A 20,068-nucleotide genomic window follows, 5' to 3' on the forward strand; every position below is an offset into this window, starting at 1 on the left:
GCATAGGCTGCCACATACAAAACGTATGCTGGCAGGTTATTAAAAAATTCAGCTTCTTGATGAAAGACTATCCTGCAGGCTAAGAGTACAGTGAAAAGACTCTCCATTCTGGTAGAATTATTAGAAATGAGACTATGACTGTAAGCACTAAATTATGTTAATACTTACAAATAGCATCATTTGCATAGCAGTTTAAGACACGATACCCAGATTTTTCTCATTGGTATGTAGTAGGCAACAGATTAAAAATAATGTAGTGTGTGAGTTTRGATTGTGTAAGAATCTATTCTATCTAAAAATGAGATTTTAGATTCCTCATTTCAAACATAACATTGGGCAAACAAAAATGCAGGACAAGATTATCAGTGTGTTTTGCCTTGTTAACTTAATGTAGCCTCTGAGGTATCTGAACAATTATCTTGCAACTGATAAAGGGCCGAATTCACAAACTATGCAGAAGGGCTCTGTAAGGCCTTCATCCTACTGTGCACTGCTAGGTCTGCCAGCATGCGAAAACCTTCATCCTGAGGCCTGACTGTAGTTGTATTCAATATCAAGGAGAACCACGTTCTCCACAAGTGCTCATGCTACACTGAGGCTGTTTGTGGAGAGCACCATTCTCCAGTGTGAGAGTACATAAGAATCTGGCCCGTTATATGCAGAAAAGATCAGTAAGTCCTGAAACACCTGAGCAGTTTAACTGTACTTTGCAATGTGATTGACTGTTGGAGGAAGCATGTTACTTTACAGACTTTACCTGTTTAACATATGCATGTGAAGCATGTGTGCTGTGTGAAGTGCTCTTGTGCCGTTATATCATGATTTTCCGATCTATTTACTGTATCTATTCAAACTTCAATTAGTCCATGCATAGCAGAAAAAATGATTCTGCTTACTAGAGTAAGTGAACGAACAATATAGAATGTATTTAGGACAACTGCATGAGGGTCTGTTCAGAATATCTAGAGAAAGATAATACTTATTAACATGTGGTATTCCAAAATACACTAAGAAGCTGRGCGTCTCACTCTTGTTGAAAGTCAGCACTTCATTTTTTCAAGTTTTGAAAAATCTCACCTGTATTTATATGGATCTAAGCCGTGAGACTGGATGAATTCGTGAGAGAGAAAACCATCCGTGATTATTAAATTCACTGACACTGTCTCTGGCTTAGGGAGTTTCTGAGCTGCAAACTGTTGGTGGCTGGGAGAGTATTTGGGGAATGGATATACTTGCTCTGTTTTCATACCCTTTTCCTGGGCATCCGCCTGTGGCCACCGTCAGAGATGGGACACTGGACTAATCAGACCTACTGCAGCCGTGCTTATGTTAAGCAAGAAGAAAGATGCCCAGATGCCTGCTCAGAATTCAAGCTGAAGACTGGTGAAGTAGTCTGCAAAGTATGTTATTTGATCTGTTTTATTTATTTTGGAGTAGACACCGGGCTGTCAAAGTCTGTGATGCCCCTGGTCTCTGAATCTGACTCAGCCAGGACCTGTTGGTGAAGTCCGGTAGGATCCTTCAGCAGGCTCCACTTCTATYCAGCCCCACAGTCCTCTTCCCTCTCAGCGGAAGGATAATGTCACCAACCTGTTAGTGTTGCCTTTTTTGTTCTTTTAACAGTCCCCTTTTACATAAAATAATATAGGAGCATATAGACATCCCACCATCTTGTGTAACTCTACATATCTAAATAGTATCTAAATCACTCTGTTATATCAATAGTCAGTTTAATTTAAGAATTACCTTTTATTACACTGCAGCTGTTCATTAACCACAAGGACAACCAATATGATGCAAGTTTACAGAGCAGCAATCCTAAAGATAAGGAAGCTCAGACAGGAGACGGAGAGACGGATAGGTGTGGGGATAAAGAAGAAGAGACCTGGAAAAGCTAGAATGGAACAAGACACGGAAAAACAAGCAAAAGTGTTTTTTTGGTTAAGCCATTACAATTGGCCATAGCAACACAGCTGTGTTGCTAAAAAACAAAACAAAACAAAAAAACCCTCTTCATTAGATATCTGTCATAGARAAAGCTATTTAATGTGCATGGATAACCTCCTGTTTTAAATGTTAGTGTTTGAATCTTGCCATCTCCAGTTGTGTCTCAATATTGTGTCAGTTTTCTTTCATATTGACCATATCCTGGTTAGCTCAGTAAAATGAGTAACAGGAGCTCAAAATCTTTTCGAAAGGTGGTAACAAGCAGAAACTCCAAATTTCAGTCAGTGTTGAACAAAGCAATATTCAAACTTTGTTGTGGGATTTTCAATTGATTACTATTGGAAAACTACAATTTGAAAGGCCAAGATAAAATGCTGGCTGTGTCTTAAAATTGAAATGTTATTGGTAAACTTTCAGAAGTCCTATAATAAGTAATTAGATAAACTTAGTGATTATCTGAAAATCAGGAATAGTGGTGAGGAGATCTTTAACTAGTTGAATGAGTTTTGTTCCCTCTAAGAAGCCTGAAGCTTACGTAGCATGTCTTGTTGCTTTGCTGAAGTAAGGAATTCAGAGAAAAAAGCGTATGTTTATAAACAAGTCAAAATAACAGCCAGTCCTCATACTGTCAAAGACTTAATTTTAGAAACATGGCATTGCCAGAACACTATCATTTCAGGCTGTCTTTGAACGCAGTATAGACTCCTAACGTTTTTTTCCCTTTCTGATAGCCGTTTTCACCTCTTTGTTGATCACCTTGTGTAACATCATCAACTTTGCTCTAAACCAATGCTACAAATACTGCTGAAGCTGCAGGATAAGGTGCAGGCAATTGAGTTGGTCTTGGTGTAACACCGAAGGGTCTGCGAGAGGGTTCTTGGGCAAGTGGCCTGTGTGCTGTTGCTGCTATTGTGCACATGCGATTGCAGGTGTGATAATTTTTTCTGCCTGAAGAGGGCCAGAAACTCTGACAGTTCTACAAAAGATCCATTTTACAGCATTTTGACAGGCTTTTAAAATTTCTTCTAATTTGATGTGGTGTTTAACAGGAAAAGAGAAAGAACCCAAAGGCTTACGGGAGAACCTGATTGCCCACAAAACAAAAAAAGCGGAAAGTTATTTCCAAGAACGGGCAGTGCTCTGTCAACAAAATGTCCTAAACAGTTCGCATATTCCCTGTATCTGTGAACAGTCTGTGGGGCTCTCATTCAGTCTATTATTACATTTATGTAGCTGCCACAGTGATGTTTCAGGTAATTTCCAAATCCTAAGTAAAATAAAGCATGATAATTGTATCCCTCGGTTAAATTAAAACCATGATATCCATTCCTAAGACTTACAATAATCAGATATGCAAGCTGTTGGTTTGTATGTCCTATTGATTTAATATGCTTCTAATCAGTACATAAAACTATAGGCCTGCAGTGTTAATTTTTCATATGCTTACAAAGTACCCTTTGATTTTCTGTCACGCGTTAATTACAGCGTTTTGCCATTAAATAGGAAGCTTTGTGTAAACTAATTACTAGGTAATCATTGTCTACCGCAAGCGTGCTGTTTGTACCTTTTATTTTATTCTAAAAATGCACAGATCTCGCAGTCTGGAACCACTATACCTTCCAGCCATTAGCTCTCACTAATTCATAGCATTATTGTGTTAAGATTGTAGGAGTTGTAATTGTTGTGGTATCAGTGCTGTTAATTACCGGAGTAAACAGTTGAAATGGTGCCAAGGTCTATTGTACAAGGCAGAGGAAAGGAGGTTTAAATGTTACTTCCACCATCTGGGGACTGGAGTAGAGGCAAATGCTAGAAAACAGCAGTGAGGCAATATCAGAACTTCAGCTCCAGGGTTTTAGGCCATATGGATCCAGAATATTTTGAATCAATTGAATTTAACTGCCAGTTTTTAGCAATAACAGTGTGGAAGGAGAGGATAAAGCAAGAGCACTAAAGAAATCTGAAATCCGTTAATGTTATTGCATGCAGTAAAATGCCTGCTTGGATTATTTTAAAAATGTTTATTTTGCTAAAATCTAAAAAGTATTACATAGGCAAGTCTAAGAATAAAAGAAGTTTAACCGTGTGTTGTTTGCGAAGCGCGCTGTGGGTTTTGTCTGACTGCTCCCCGGCACTGCTGCAGCCCTGCGCTTCACGCAGAGTTCCTGGGAAGGGACTATGTGCGGATTATCGATGCACTGTCTTTTTTCCATTTTAAATCATACTTTTGGAATTCATTAAAATCCTTTCCCTAGGGAAGCGAGCCAGAAAGGAGGGCAAAAGAAAGTGAACAAAATTTATAGTTTGAAGTATAGAAAAATAAACTAATCAGGAAAATCTTACCAGTCTGAGGGCATCTGAATTGATTGTGCATTTGCAGAGATCTAGTTAAAACATATAAAAGATGCACTCAAATATTAGCGATTGCATTTTCTATGAGATGAGTATTATCATCCCAAAGTCCTGATCTTGCAAATATTGCATTGAAACAAGCGTATGAATTTTTTTTTAAAAGAGCTTTGAGAAGTATATGACAACTGTGTAATGTTTTCCTCACTCTGAGGGTAGACAAGAGGAACCCTGAAAAACGAAGGGTGCTATCTCACAAAATACATGCTTTTATGAACAAAATAGCAATCCACATGGAGTATTTGGGGAGCTGGAAAGGAAAGTATCGAATAAAATCATCAAGATCTCAAATTAACACGCTGTGCGTAAATATGCAGAAATATCTGACAAGCTCATAGAGCTTTTAAGATCTTATTTTCTCTGATTTTTGGTAGCACAGGGCGTAGTGATTTTATATCTGATTTCCCTGCATACGTCGTTTTCCCAGATGAAAACCACAGGAAGGGATCTCGGCACCATATTGCGGTTGCCCGTTCAGGAGCGCTCAGAGGAAACCGAAAGGATCTCTTTCTCTCTCTCTAAACCATCCTGCTTTATTTATTTTTTATTGGTCTGTTAGCAGATGTTGAAGTAGTTCGGGGCACAATGCGAACATGTGCTTGTCAATGGAGCCCTGGGAAGCGGCGAAGGATACAATGGAACGGAGGCAACTGGGGGGGGGCGGARGAGGAGGCCAGCGCTTTCTGCTTTTTTGTGCGTGTGCATGTAGCTGAATGCAGAATTAGGAGGAGCGCTTGATCTTTATATATTGAAATCCTCAGCGCGCGCAGCGACAGCGTGAGCCAGGAGAGAAAGCCGCGGCCCCATGTGGTGTGAAAAAAGGAACAGCAGTTTAAGTGCTGCAAAGTTGAAAGAGGACTAACCTCCTTGTTCTGGCAGTCAAGGCAAGCGGCTGTTTTGTGCTGTTTTGCGCTGTTTTGGGCCGCTGCGCGGTGGCACAGCATATGCGCCCCGGCCCCGCGAAAAGCCTCTCGAGCGGGAGCGAGGCTCGCCCTGCGTGCTGATCCAAAGCGAGGGCCGGGCTCGCGAGCGGCGAGCGGATGATGCTCYGTAAGCGGCGAGTTCTGCGCGCCGCCTTCGCGTCCTACTTAACGCGAGCCGCAGCCGCGGCGGATCGCTTGCCATACAGCCGAAATGGGCCATTAGCTGCCAGGGAAAATTGTCTTTGCTACTTTCAGCAGATGGAGCAAATATTTTACAAAGCAATTTTACATACAAAAAACATTTGTGTTACTTGGTAATGATGGCTGTTTTACATGATGTTACCTTCTATCAGGACATACTTTTCCAGCTCATGGAAGGCAAAATTGGCACTTTTTAATTTTAAAATTTGCAGTTGCCAATTAAATGCTCGGTCTTTAAATCAGTTTTCAAACTTTAAGTAGGTAGGGCAGTCGATGTATCGCTTTCAAAAACATTTCCATTTTTTTAAACCTTTCAGATTGTTTTATTCAGTGGGATGGACTGCGGTTCTGGCTAGCACATACCTGTCTGARTTAGAAAAAATGTCAACAGTTTAATTTGCAGAGTAGGAGATAATGAAAATTATGCTGTTTGGGGGCTTTCCCGACAGTGCTGTGTTAGCCAGTGCTGCTAGGACAGAAGAGCGAGGAGGGCTGGACCAATTCACATCCAGGCAGCCGGAATAAGTTATCATCTCCACTGCTCCACTGATCACAGTATAAGGGATATACTGCATAACTGGTATAAATTGCCATAGCTTCATTGACTGCAGCAGCGATACGGCAGTTTGTATTGCCGAGGATCCGTCTGCTGATTTTGTTCTTCTCTGGCCCAGTCAGTTTTACTTATTTGGAGTTACTTTCTTCACTCTATTTGCTTGCAAGGTCTAAATAATTTCCTTTTGATCTGATTTTTTTTAGCTAAAAAGCCCCAGGTCTTTCTCATGCATTCTGCTCTGCAGCCTCTTTCTGTCCCCAGGTCTTTCTTTGGATTTCTAAGTCTATTTCTTCTCTCTGTTTATATACCTGTCTTCTCAACAGGCTTTTCTGGGCACTGATCTTTCTCAAGTGCATCTCCCAGTTCCTTCAACATACTCCACAGTCAGTCCTATTTTTTTTGTTGCAACTGCCATTGTAAGACAATCTTTGAAAATTCAGCTTGCAGCAGGGTGAGAAATTATTTTATATTGAAGGAGGGAAAGGTATATATTCTTCATGTTTATTCATCATTGTTATAAAAAAGTGGAAAACAGATTTGGATGGATTTACAGATTTCTGCATCGTGGAAACAATATTTGGCCTGCTCCCTCTTTATTGGTGCTAAGAAAGATCAGCTGAAAGACCCGTTCATGTCAAGCCTATGATTTTGAATTGTTTTGGGCCACATCAAGAGATAAAACATGGGTAAGCTCTGCTGGAGATATTGTCTAATTTAAATGAAATTAGCCTACAGAGCAGTCATCCTTTTAAAAGGTTTGATTTCATGAGTGAATGTTGGATCTGGACTTGAATTCACCTACTAAAACTCCCTATAATCAGGATTATTGCCTTTTTAGAGCTTAGAGCTGCAAAAAAACTTCAACTAGAATTCCAGGTGCTGATCCTTAAAAAGTGGTTGCCTGACTCCCTTCTGTGAACACCTTGATTATCTAGGTGTTACCTGTTAAAAGCATGTTCGATCTTGCAAGGAAATTTTCCCAATTTTCTTGAACTTGTTGGTTTTTCTAAAGCCACTGTCATCTTTCTGCAAGACARTAGTTTTTGTGCATGAATCCTTCATAGCCAGCTAGCACTGAAGGTGCTTTAAAGCACAAGAAACCCCTGCGCCTGGGCACTGTGCATCCACGTCGCCTTTAGAGGTGTCCCGAGTTTGTCCTGAATTCAAGTCCTCTTCAGCTGCTATTTGACCTTATTTGAGGAAAAAAACACTGGGCCATTGAGGAGCTACCATGCCAGTCTTGCCTGTCTCAGGTCCATCCTCTGGACAGCAGCAGTGGCATATGATGGCACGGCGAGAGCTGAGGAGCTGAACAGGCCCAGGCACTCCATGTCTGACCAGACCCTCCTGGAGAATTGGGTCCAATCACTTTCTTTATTTGCAGGGAAATAACATTTATTCCAAAGGGAAAAAAACTGTGGAATTGTCATGGCTGCCCTCWTGTCCCTCAGAATTATTGCAGTGGAAAATAGTGGCCCAGTTCATACGCCTGTAACTTAATTTTTAATTATGCATGCTTGGTCACAGCACTCTCAAATGCCTGCACACATCCAGCTGGGATTATTGGTTTTTCCCCCAGTAATTTATCAAAAGCTTTCAGGCAGCCATTGCACACCTCAGCTTTTGTTCGTCGGTTTTTCTATTTCTGTTTAAATTGCACAATACCAGAGTCCTTAGATCTCCGGAATGAGGCTCCGTGTGACAGAGGTATTGCCGAATGCACCGAGAGGTGCAGACTGATTTTGTAGGTCAGCATCTCCATGCCATTCATCAGGCTCAGATCCTCTCTCCGAAGCTGCGTTTATTTTCATTGTACAGCTAACCACCTCGTCTTGTGACTTCTTGGCTTAACAATATTTCAAAGCAAATACAAACCCAGACAAGGCCAACTGATATTTGTTCACTCCTCTGTTTTCTTAATCAGCTGAGCTATCCCAAATTCCATGCTGCAGTCTCTGTTGAAAGGAGACTAGCAATATAGGACTTGAATCTGGATAAATTTTGGACTGGCATCTCACTCTTTACGTGGTCCTTGCTTTTTGCTAGAAGGATACGGTTGTGCTGCTTAGTATATTGATACACAGACTACAAATATCTTTTAATTTTTTTAAATAAATGTTTAAAGTCAATAACACACTCTTCTTAATGTATGTTAGGGGCCCACGTGACCCAGATCACCATCGTATCTAAACACCTCAGTATTTTTAATGCCTTTCTGTCTCAATTCCAAGTGAGGTAGCACACTGCAGTTGTCCCCCTTTCATGGCTAAATGACTTGAGGCACGAACCAAGCCATTTTCCCAAAATCTCACAGGAAGACAGCATCTGGGAATAAGATACATCTATATGCCAAGTTGATACCCTAATCATTGGTCAACCTCCTTTTCCTCATTTTGATAGATAAATCACAGTAAGTCGATTTTGAATTCAWGTTTTTGGGTATGTCACATCATGTGCTTCATGACAAAACCTATCTCTCCAAATTCACTGGTCTGGGAAAATAGAAATTTTTTTTTTCTATTCATAGATGTTAGCCATAAGGTTTTATCATGTTCCTCCAGAGCTCAAGATAATGTGATTGTGGCTTAGGACATTGCCAAGATCACAGGATGGCTGGTCATCTTCTGAAGCACAGGATGCTGGAGAGCGAGGATGTAAACCAGAAGCAAAGAGACCCAGGGGAAGCAAGGGAAAGCTTTTGAAGCAGCAAGAAAAGGAGCCTGAAGCAATAGAGTCAGGGTCCTTGCACTTTATATGCTCATGTACTTCTGGGACTGCTTTGAACAGTAAAAGCAATGCAGTTAGTTCCTGTATTTAATGGGGTGGTTTTGCGTGTGTGATAATATAGTAAAGAATTTAAAACTGGAGACAAGCTAGTTCATATCCTATAATACAACAAATCAAATTCTACCAGAGATTAGAGACACAAATTCACTTAGGAATTTATTTTAAAGATGGGAGAGTGTAATAAGGGTATCCCCTGCTTTATAAACCCCTTTGGTAGATTCTGCCCCGAAATTCGTTATAACTACAGGGTGAATTTTGATTGGGTCTATATAACAGCTTATACATAAAGAGAGTCAGTAAAACTATTTCTAGCATATATGCCTACTTCAATAAGCTCAGTTTCAAAATAAAAACAAGTTATTGACTGCTGATATTGATCACTAAGCAGTTACCAAGAGCTTAGCATTTTCAGTTGCCATATCAAATTATTGATATAAATTATGATAAAATAGATGCTAGACTGAAAGGTGGGAAATCATCTTTCAGAGAAGGACAGTTTTCAATAGAAAGGAAGAGTAGCAAGTAGAAAAATTAAAAAAAGGCTTCCTGACTGTGGGTAAACAGTAACCACATTCTTTTTTTTTCCACTTTTTTTTTCCCACTTTTTTTTTTTTTTTGCCTGTTGGAGGCCTGGTTTTTAATCACCCCACAAGCAGTTTTCATTTCTGTAGTAAAATTGCTTGTGGTTCTATTTAATTTGTTTCTGCAGGAGCCAGCTTTGGTGAAGATCTCCCAGGAGCTGCCGGGCCTTTTAGCACAGCACGTACAGCCAGTCAATGAGAAACGATTCCCTACATGGGAGAAATTCCTCCAAACATTTCTTAGTCAAGGTAAATAAGACTGCAAAGTCGCTGTTAAGTGTTAAAAGGAGTAATTATACCATATTGTATACCATATTCTTGTTAATCTTGGGCCCATTTAAATATTTATCTCCTTTTATTTCTCCCCTTATGCTTCAAATGTTCATTTAAGAATGAATTATAGGCAACTATTCCATCATTCATATGTCCTACCCAAGCATTTAACCCATATTAATCCTGGATTACCTTTCCCACATGATTCTGAATCAATAAGCATTAACTCCTTAGTGCTGGGTTACTATGCTGGAGATTATGTCACGTTTGAGGAAGGACTTCATAAGGGAAGGTTAGCATACGAGCTTGCACGTATTTAAACGTAAGAAGTTTCCATCTTTGTTAGGTATTGGTGAGGAAACATCTGTGAGACCTGGTTTTGCCTCCCGTGGAAGTGAGCTATGTGCACACTCCGCACGCTACACACATGCGTTGCATAAAGTCAGCTATGCGTGTAAMCTTTAAGCAAACTAGCCTGGGTAAGAGCTGAGCTTTCTCCCCAGATTTTTGCCTTCCAAGCAGGTGGTGCAGCCAGCGTGGATCAGTAATGCCGTGCCTTATTGCACTGTACAGAATATGGGCGCAGACTTGCTGTTAGACCATTGCTGGGCTATTTCTTGCCCTCCAAGCTAAAGGAATATGAGCAAGTTGCAATCTGCAAGTTTGGTTGTTTTGCTAGCACGGTGCTGAGTCCTCAGCGGGGCTTCCGGCATTAACTCAGTCAGGGCACCTTTGGATCAGAGCTGGCCCATATCCAACTGGCTGCAACTCAGAAGTGAGTCCATGTTTGGCCATAAAAGGCAGTGCCGATAAGTGTTGTCTGATTGCTACATGTATCTGTGAGCGGGCTTTGCATAGATATGTTAAAATCCTATATTCGGATGCCAAATTTTAGACTGAAAAGATGCAGTATTTGTGCTTGGGTAGTAAATTCCTGTGGTAATCTGCCCTGCGGTTATATTCTTTCATATTATATAAAATAGATATATGCATTTCATAGATTTCTGTCTGTCAAACTGACAACAGCAATTCAAAAAACTGAAAGTTGGAAAAATAATGCCAGTTAACATATATGGTACCAGTTTTCATTATATACTAGTTTATCCTAACTAAATGCACTATGACATAATATGCAGTGAAAAGGCAATCCCAGAATGCCAAAAAGTCTTTTTTTGTGATTTCCTATGGGCAACTATGCTAAGAGCTGTCAGCTTTTCTGACCTTCCCATCTACATACCAAATTCCTCACATGGATGAATACCACCAGACAGACCTACTTATCTCAGACCATTGTACGGACAGCAATCTCCAAGAGCAGTTCACAGCTGGAGGTGACACCCACCAGAGGTCCCCACATTGCCACTGCAATACCATTCTGGGCCTGGCAGTTAGCTGGGCTGTAGGACAGCCCAGGATTCATTCATATCACCTAAGAGCATATTTGTTCTGTCAGATATGTGATATAGCTCCAGTTTGGAACTGCTTTCAAAGCACCTGCAGCTCAAAAGCCACAGGTTGAACTGTCCAGCGCTATAGTAGTGGAGACAGCATCTTTCTCTTCTAAGAGATTCATGGGTTCTAGCTATGCTGCTCACATTACATTTATTTACTTGCTGCATCTCCATAGCAGTCCTCCTGCAATGTCTGAGCACAACAGGAGCTGGGGGGGTTCATTCTGTGCACTCTGAAGAGCTTCGCATGTGCATYTTATTGCTAGCTTAACAGCTAATTCATTTCTTACTAGGTGGTGTGATAGAAGCCTTCCCACTCTCCGAAAACGTCACAAACCTTACAGTGGATATGCTGATAGAGCCAACAGGCAAGATAAGAATAGTGTCATCTGGAGACCAGCTCCATGCCGACGGTCCTTTGCGGTCATCTGGCACTACCATTCCGCAATGTTCTGTTGATCCAGCAGTTCTTAATTCACTGTGCTTAAAAATAGGAGAGACCTGTAAATCTAAGGGAGTGCTTGGTTACTTTTCAGTTGACTTTGTGACTTTCATCCATCCACAAACGATGGAGCAGCAGGTGAGTGGGCAGATATGTTATTTCATATTGTCCCCCTAAGATCAAGAAATGTCTACGTTCCTCTTTGATGCCAACAGATAAGGGGAAAAAAYTTTGCCCTTCTGAACAAACTTTATTTCTGAGCAATGAAGCATGTGGACATATGCATATGATATGCATATGATTATTTTAACAACTTCATAAAACTTAGACCTGATCTAGCCAGTTAGACCTGAGGAATCTTTTTCACCGGCCTGAAGAGTAACAACTCAGCAGTGCCTGYAGGGTTTCTTTCAAAGCTGAGTGGTAAGAAAATAATATTTGAGGKTTTTTTAATGACTTTTTTTGTCTAAAATAAGTGCATTCTGCAATAAAACAGTAATTACAGAGGATAGTCTCATGGCTAAGACCACACAGAGGATTTGAGTTTCAAAATGTTGACAGTTTTGAATCTCTTGTATTTTGCTCTGCAAGAAATCATTGTATGGATTATTGCACTCTTTTTAGTAAACCAGCGTCTTGTGAAGAATKCAGGTATAGTCAGAGGATGAATCCAAGGAAGAGGGGATATTGATAGTTTTTTACAGCAAGTGGAAAGGCAGTGCTGAGCAATTGAGTTTACATCACAGTGGCTAATTTAGGTATGGATGGGTAATTGAAGCAATCTGTTGTTATGTCTCAGAAAGTTAGAGGCCCTGAGCCACAAGGTTTTGTGTCTCAGCGGACGGAGAGTAGCAGACTGTGGGATACCAGCTCGCTGTAAATGAAAAGGAAACTATGTTCATTCAAGCCACTTTTGTTCTCCATTTGGGTTTTAGAGTGGCTGAGAGAAGACTGTACGGTAAGAATGATAGGTGTGATCTTAAACCAGGAASAGAATTATCCCACATCAGCAAAACACAAGCTGAGGTCGGTGTTTGTCGTGTGACAGTTCATGTGATTGAAGGTATCATCGCAGTGATGGACACAAACTTGGTTTGCTTCCCAGAGGTGGTGGACTGGAAGCAATGAACGCAGTGCGTTTACAGCCGCTCAGCTGARGGGCAGTAACTTCTTAAAACGTGCTCATGCAATAGCTTAAACTGTCTCTTGTATAAATGTTCCCGTGGGATTCCCTCTGTAGATCCTTGTTCTAATGAGTCTTCCCCCTGGGTTGCGCAGGCTCCCGAGTGTGTTAGCAGCACCCATTTGATCTGTTAAAGCTCTGCAGCTTTCTGCGCGCACGGTCTCAGGAGCAGAACGCTGCTGCAGAGCAGCGCGAGCCTGCTGCCGTTTCCATTCCAGCTTCCCTCCCAGAGCCCGAGGCCACACACCGCTTTCTGCTGCAGTGTAAATGTGTACACAATTAATAGCTTGTTTGCTTTTAGCAGAAGATCAGCAGATTCAGATACTGTGTGACCTGTTATGAAATTCAGTTTTGTGATAGTGTCTTGCAGTTTATCATACTTTCTCCGGTCCTGAAATCTTTATACTGTGGGCATGCTAACTGCATGCACACGCTGTGCAAATGTGGGAAGAGAGATGCRTGGCCTTTKGGGGAGTCTAAACTGAACGATGCAGCATTTGGATTTRTGATACTCCAAGGTTAACGCCTTGAATTACCTAGAAGGGCAYGTGCCACTAGGAAGCCCATGTAGTTTCTGGGGTGCTGGAGCACCRTGTGACCTCCAACAGGCATAACTAAGCAGAACAGAAGGAACTAAACACACGCTTTCCCAGGGATCCTGCCCAGGAGAGCCTTTTGTGTAGATGAGTAATGGGGCCTTTTTAAAAGGTAAAATCAGAACCACTCAAGTGACCCTGGTCCTCCCTGCCAGCGTTTACAAGTCTATCAGCAAAACYTCATAGTCAGCTGTATCAGGACTTTTGACAACGTAAAAAGTGATGTGATAAATCAAGACAGCAGGAGGGTATCAACTCCAGAATCTGCTGCTGCCTATGAGAGACGGCAGGGAAGCGAAGGAGCTGCGGCCGCTGCCCCTTATAACGCAGAGCTGAATTTTCAGATCTTGTCACGCGCTTCTTTCAGTGCCAAGGGACTAATGGGTAAGAGAATGGATCGAAAGAAGCAATGTAATCCRAGCTGTAGTTGCAGATGAGTTACCCTCATTCCCTCATTAAAGKCTACTTTTGAGGTGAAGTTGCATTAACAGGCAGTAAAGGAAAGTTGCTGTGTGTGCGCCAGAAATAAATCCTAGCATTCATTTCACTCCATTCATTAGTGTATCGTAGGGTTCACAAGAGATGCGTCTCGTTCCATTAGCARTCTGCAACATGCCTTCCAACTAAATCTTACTCCATGTTTTTGTCCTTTACTTCCTGGCATGAATGTTGATGATCAGTCTTGATCACAGCTTATAACAAAATATTAATCTTACGTTTTTCTATTCTTGAGTAATCTGGCATTTGTTCTATTCACAACATCAGGTATCTTTGTCACAATGTGATCTGCTAAGTTCTTCTACCAGTCAGACACTGTGGAAAGCAAATGCAGAGTATCACTGAATACTATATTCTGTTTAAAAACATTTTCATGAGCTGTAAAATCAGTTAAGCCAGGTTTCCTATAGATTTGTCTTGTAGTTAAGTTCCTGCACGTATTCTCCAGCTGAACTCACCCTGCAGCCTCTGCTGTGGTGGTGTCGCTGGTGAGTCCCCTTCCTCTATCCAACTGGCTATTTTAGAAATYTTGTGCGAGTTTAATATATTTGACATTTTTACCTTCTTGCCGAATTCTGTTGATATTGGCCAATAGGGTTGAATATTATGACAGTTGCACAAACCTGAAGCATAATGCCAGGATAGAGAAAAAAAAAAAAATCTCACCTGGATGAAAAGACATTGAGCTTTCAGTGTTCTGGCAGCAGCCTTGTATTTGAAGACTAAAGAATATGAAACAATTTTTGAAGAAAGTAAAATCCTTATTGTTAGTGATGGATAATGTTTTTCAGCTTACTGAGTACAACCATGCATATTCGGAATTAGCATTTGCAGGCAGATGCTAATTCAAAATCTCAGCACCAAGCTTCAATTATTTCTTGACTTTCCCCTGTGCCTCTTTGTCCTTTAGCTCTTTGGACACTGATCATGCAATATYGCCTGGTTATCTGAGCAGGTCTGCTGTCTTCTCCAGTCTTCAGTTAGGACCCTCAGGGTTTAAAAAGTGCAGCTGTAAATGGGAGCACGTCTCTGTTTACTCGGATAAGCCRTGCGGTATGGCTGGAGTTTTCCAGGACGGAATGGCTGTACGCACGCAAATCCATTTGGGGGGCTGTTTCTCATRGGCATCTTTGAAAATCACAGCTTGGATGGTGCGAGAAAAGGCTTTAAATACAGGGCTTGTATTTCAAACCCAGGAGTTAGCATATGGTAGCTATTGGCAAAGGCAGGCTCTTTGGCAGTGCTATGATAATTATATTCYGTTTTAAGCACAGAGAAGGCTTAAAACCAAGCTTTTGGTAACTGATACTACTGTAGGGTGACCGTGGTAAACCAGAGAATCAGAATTCGCTAACACTGAAATGTGGATCGCAGTTACGTTTGACTCCCCAAACGTATTTACACAGRGGACGTAATTAGCCCTGTTGGATAACTTCCATGAGAAGTTGCTTTAAAAAGATGAAGGGGTGACATTCCCGCCCCCGAGGTCAGCGGGAGTTTTGCTGGTTGCTTCAGTGGAGCCGGGAGGTCACCCAAACACAGAAACGCTTCCTAGGTTATTAAGGTTGTGACATTTCCTGGCATGAACAAGGACGTATTAAATCAATCAGTGTTTCCCGTGGTCTCTCACTGCTCCTGTCTGCTCTCTCTTGGTTTTCTTCCCTTGTTTCCATTTGATTCTACCTTAATATTTCCTACATTTGTCAGCATGTACCACAACTTTAACAGTATTTAAACACTGTTTTTGAAATTTAACTAGATATAGAGCCAATTAATGATGCCATCTGTCTTGTGAGAGAGGTTATACAAAAGATTGTGCTTCTGAAAGCCTATTTTTTGGCAAACAAGAAATCTTATTAGACTCTCCAAACATTCGCTCACTAATTTCAGAAGTGCCCATTTTAATGCAGTAGCTGAAAGGTTCAAGTAAATTTCCTGGAAGTACAGTATACTTAGGCATCCTTTCAAAGCTATATTTTATWGAAAATATCAACTGAAAATATGATATTTTCAGTAAAGCTAAAAATTAAATATATCATTGAACATCTGTAACCAGTGCAGTCTAAGAGTATTTAAATACTTTAAAAAGCCTTTAAAAATCTATGTCGTGCTTGTAAACATCAAATTAAATTTGATAGTAACAAAGATGTATTGCTTATATATTTAAGATTGTTACCGTTAGCAAGTATTTTCCTTCAGCACTCGTGGTCTGCTGTATTGTTTGTTCCTCTGGAGCGTAATAGCAAGGAAACTGCATGATGGATAAATAACAGTGCATCTATCAAACAGATGATTCARTGGGAAAGCCAGAATGAACGGAGAAATGAGAAAGGAAGCTCTGGGTCACTACAGAGCTTCCCTGAGGTCCTTTACGGGAGCACAYGAGCCCGCCGCGCCAGTGGCGAGTGGTGAGCGAAGGGAGGTGGGAGCGTTTCCCCGTTCCTCCCCAGCTTGCACTGGAAGCGCCGTCACAGGCACAGCGGCATCCTCACTCCCTTGCAGTCCTTGGACTCTACRCTGACCGAAAGAGAACAGGAAAAGGGATGTTGTCCTCGGGCCCTGAGGAGCTGGATGATGCTGTAACCTTTCAGATAAGAGGTTCACTGGCTGCTGTTACCACTGGCAGTTTCAAGTCTCGTAGAAATACTTGCTTCGCCAACTGGTTGTACTTATCTCCTCAGTCCCAGCAGAGAGATCTCCAGGACCTCTGTGGAGCCACCTCTCCCCTGCTTTCAGGGATCCTGCCCTGCCTTAGAGGTTGCTCTGAAATGATCCTATTCTTCAGCACCGGTGATGTGATCTGCAACATACAGAGATATATACAGTTTCTATCGTTCTTCATGTAACTATAGCTCTTCCTTAAATTGTGATATAACTGGAGGAGGTTGCGGCTTGCCGACCAACAGCATTGAGGGTAGGTCCATAGGAGGATCTAACTCCTGCCAGGGAGTCTGCTTGTCTCTGCTTGCCTTCCTCAGTCCTGCAGCGTAGCGGCCAGCTGCACGTTGTACTTTTTGTGCTTGATCTTGCATTTTCTTGTTCACGTTTTTGTATGATTAAGTGCGAGGGGGACTCGCAGCCTKGGGTTACGGAGGAAGGTGGCCAGGCAGAGCCTCCTGCCAGCTGCACGGCTCCTCCGTGTGCTCCCGGAGCGTGGCCTGCGAGCGAGCGGGCCGGTGTAACTGCGTGTTCCGGCTGTGCGTGCCAGGCCTGGATGTCGTGGGTGGGCACCAAAAGCTGTGGGCACTGTTCTCCATTTGCCTCAGGAATCTGTTTCTATCCCGGTTACAAGTATCTACGATTTCCTCCCTAGGGAAAGGGAGATGGAGCCCTGCCATTTTCAATATTTTGGTGAAAAAAAGTGGAGTAGAAAAATTAAGTGCACAACTTAGACTGGATCACTGCTGATTTCCAGTCTATTTTCCGAGCCTGATCTTTAAGAGCAAGGCCTTGACCCTTCTAACTAGAGTCTTGCACGGTATTGACTGGATGCTTCTCAGACCCCAAACTGTCAAGTAGTTGCACCTAAATAAGGCCATTTAATTGAGTAGGACTGTTTGAATGTGTAAAGTTATTTACATGCATAGATTTGTAGGCAGATAATTTGGAGAAGCAGGGCCATAAGTCACCTTTTTCATCGGCCTGATAGATTACATGTCCCCRCACCTTTCACAGCAATAGTGAGAAAAGGCCGGGTTAAGCTGTTTATCAGGGAAGAAGGGAATAATACCTTGCTGAATGACCATAAAAGAGAATTACAGAGAGAGCATTACAAAGCAGAGCTGACCCCAACGCAATCGTGTGAAAAGAATTCGTGGGATTCTCTTAAAGATGAAAGTGCCCAGAGTAGTGGTGGGGTGCTCAGGGCAAGGCGATCACGCGAGTAGCATTTCTTCCCTCCTGCCGCACTGGAGCGCTGCTGGAAGAGGGTTCCCTTTCAAAGGAGTCGCCTAGCTTTGGCTTAGCTGATTTCTAAGTTGCACCATAGTTTTGAGCCTCATTGCAATGTGCTAAATTAGGCTCTAAATTGCGTGTACCTGATTGCATGCGCGTGTGCAACCGGTCCAAACTRTTCCGCTTGGATGGAGAGGAAAAGATAAGGCGAAATACACGGAAAGGAGAATTAGAGAGGTGGGAGGATTTAGGCAGGTATCTGGCTCCCGTTCTTGCCCAGCTAGTCCTGGCGTGGAAGGGTGCTGCAGGGTACCAGGCAGCCGCGGCCATGCCGGACCGGAGCGGAGGCCATGGGCACCGCCGAAGCCCCTCGGGCAGCGCTGGGGCCGTGCTGTAGCTAACGCTTGGAGGGTGCCTTCGGTGGGATGCGTTCTTCTGCGTTCACACGTGCAGGCTAAATTTCCTCCAGCCGCTTTCTAGCAGAACGTAGCATTTTCTGGGTGTTATTTCCAAAGAGGAGCCACAGCTCTTCCTTTAACCCTGTTCCGATCTCACACCGAGCAGGGCAGGATTCGGGGAGTTTCAAGGGCAGCGCTGGSCTTTCTCGCGAAGAGCCGCTAGATGGCAGCCTGATAAGAGCCTGCGTGCGACCGCCGCTAAAATCACCAATTCCACTGCGAATTTTAAAAGTAATAAAAGAAGCTCCCTTCTCAAAACCCAAGTTGCATTAATATTTTACTAATTGACGTTTTTACAGTGCCATTCAACTACTTCTTTAAAAATAGCAGGTGTGCTCTTTACAATAATGCAGACATCAATACTAGATGCAGATAAAACAATTAAACGGGAGAAAGAAAAGCTATAATTTAGTAACTGTTTAAGAATTTATGTTTCCTTCCCGTCTCAAGTTTATGTTTTAAAGCTGAAGCATTTTTATGGTAGCTGTAAAGAATTACACTATAATTGTGACTTTATTCACTTGAGATGTCTTTATCATGAAGTGCAGGCTCTTAGGCTGTGCATGCCAAAGGAAAGCCTCTCCTGGCAGCTCTCGGCAGTCTGTATAAAAGGCGAGTAATTCCCGACTTCACTGTATTTCCTCGGACAAACAGCCAGTAAGTCTTGTGGGATGTATTTCTGACTACTGTTTTCCAGTGGTGGGATTCTGAAAATCCAAATCTGTGCTTTTCTTAGCTTAATCTAAAACCAGTGTCGTGAATGTCTAAAGTCTTAACTGCCTCTTTGTTTTTAACCATAAGTCAGTATAAAAATCCAGATCTGATTATCTTTGAACTTTCATTTGTCTGAAAATCTAGTGTTGGTTCTAGACTTCACAGTGAGCTTTGCTCCACTTTAATTTCTGAACACAAATGTTCCGCTGCTATCTGTGGAAATTGCATTTATGGGAGAGAATATTTCCGGCAATATTTAGCTTGTGAGAGTCCTGAAAAAGTCCTGAAATCTCAAGTTAAATGTGCTTGTGTTATGTTAATCTGCCATGCAATCCAATCAGGACATGACATTAAATGCATAGATGCCCTTATTGTATATCCTAAGAAAACGAGGATGGACTCAAGCATTAGATATTTGTTAATTTGTATGATTGTGTCAGTCTTTTATCTTTATTTAAACGTGACCTTTGCACAGGCCTTCTTCTGTCAGCTCCTGGTTTCCTGGAGGAGACAATACCTCAGCTGGTTATTAACTGCCTGATCTCCACAGACATTGCTTATAAACTATGGAAATATATTCATATAATAAACAAAAACCCCCCACTGCTTAGGTTTTCAAGGCATTTAGAAGCTTTGACACTCATTTGCTATTACTTTAAAGGAAAACATGTTGCAATCCAATAGATGGTATTAGACAGCTGAACTTAAACGAACTTTCTAGGCTGCTGAGAACAACAGCCCATCACCTGTTTTTAATATTAGTGTTTTTATAACTTTAAAACTAGTGCAGTAACCAAACTAGTAGGACACTCTGACTCTCTTTAGAGCTGACTCTCTTTAGAGCTGAGCCAAAGCTGTAGCTTTTAAATAACTCCCTTTTTAACTTGCAGTAGCAAACGTATGCAGCAGTGTAACATGTAGAGTGCCACATCAGTGTGCCACAGGTATGCCTTGTACGAGCAGGCGACTGATGTGCATTTGTCACTGAGGATCCACTTTTTTATTGCTAAGGCATTAACTAAACTAACAAGTAGATCTGCTCCCTCTTTTGTCTGTCTGCGTGGAGCACTGTGGACCTGCTAGGCTGTTGTAGAGAGCACAGGCCACAGAGGCGGCGTTGGGTTGATGTTTCTCACAGTGCTCTTCACGGTGGAA

The 20,068-nt window shown here is 42.0% G+C and overlaps 1 protein-coding gene across 1 annotated transcript in view; it reads left to right on the forward strand.

Moving 5' to 3' along the window:
• The window catches only part of IQCH (IQ motif containing H), a 72,908-nt gene that overhangs the window by 36,201 nt on the left and 16,639 nt on the right, over positions 1 to 20,068 (forward strand). The window contains 2 exon segments of the mRNA XM_026074882.1: positions 9,533 to 9,653; positions 11,422 to 11,708. Coding sequence (XP_025930667.1) covers positions 9,533 to 9,653; positions 11,422 to 11,708 — 408 coding nt within the window.

Source organism: Apteryx rowi, unplaced genomic scaffold (genome assembly GCF_003343035.1).
Source record: "Apteryx rowi isolate R43461 unplaced genomic scaffold, aptRow1 scaffold_11, whole genome shotgun sequence".
Taxonomy (NCBI): domain Eukaryota; kingdom Metazoa; phylum Chordata; class Aves; order Apterygiformes; family Apterygidae; genus Apteryx; species Apteryx rowi.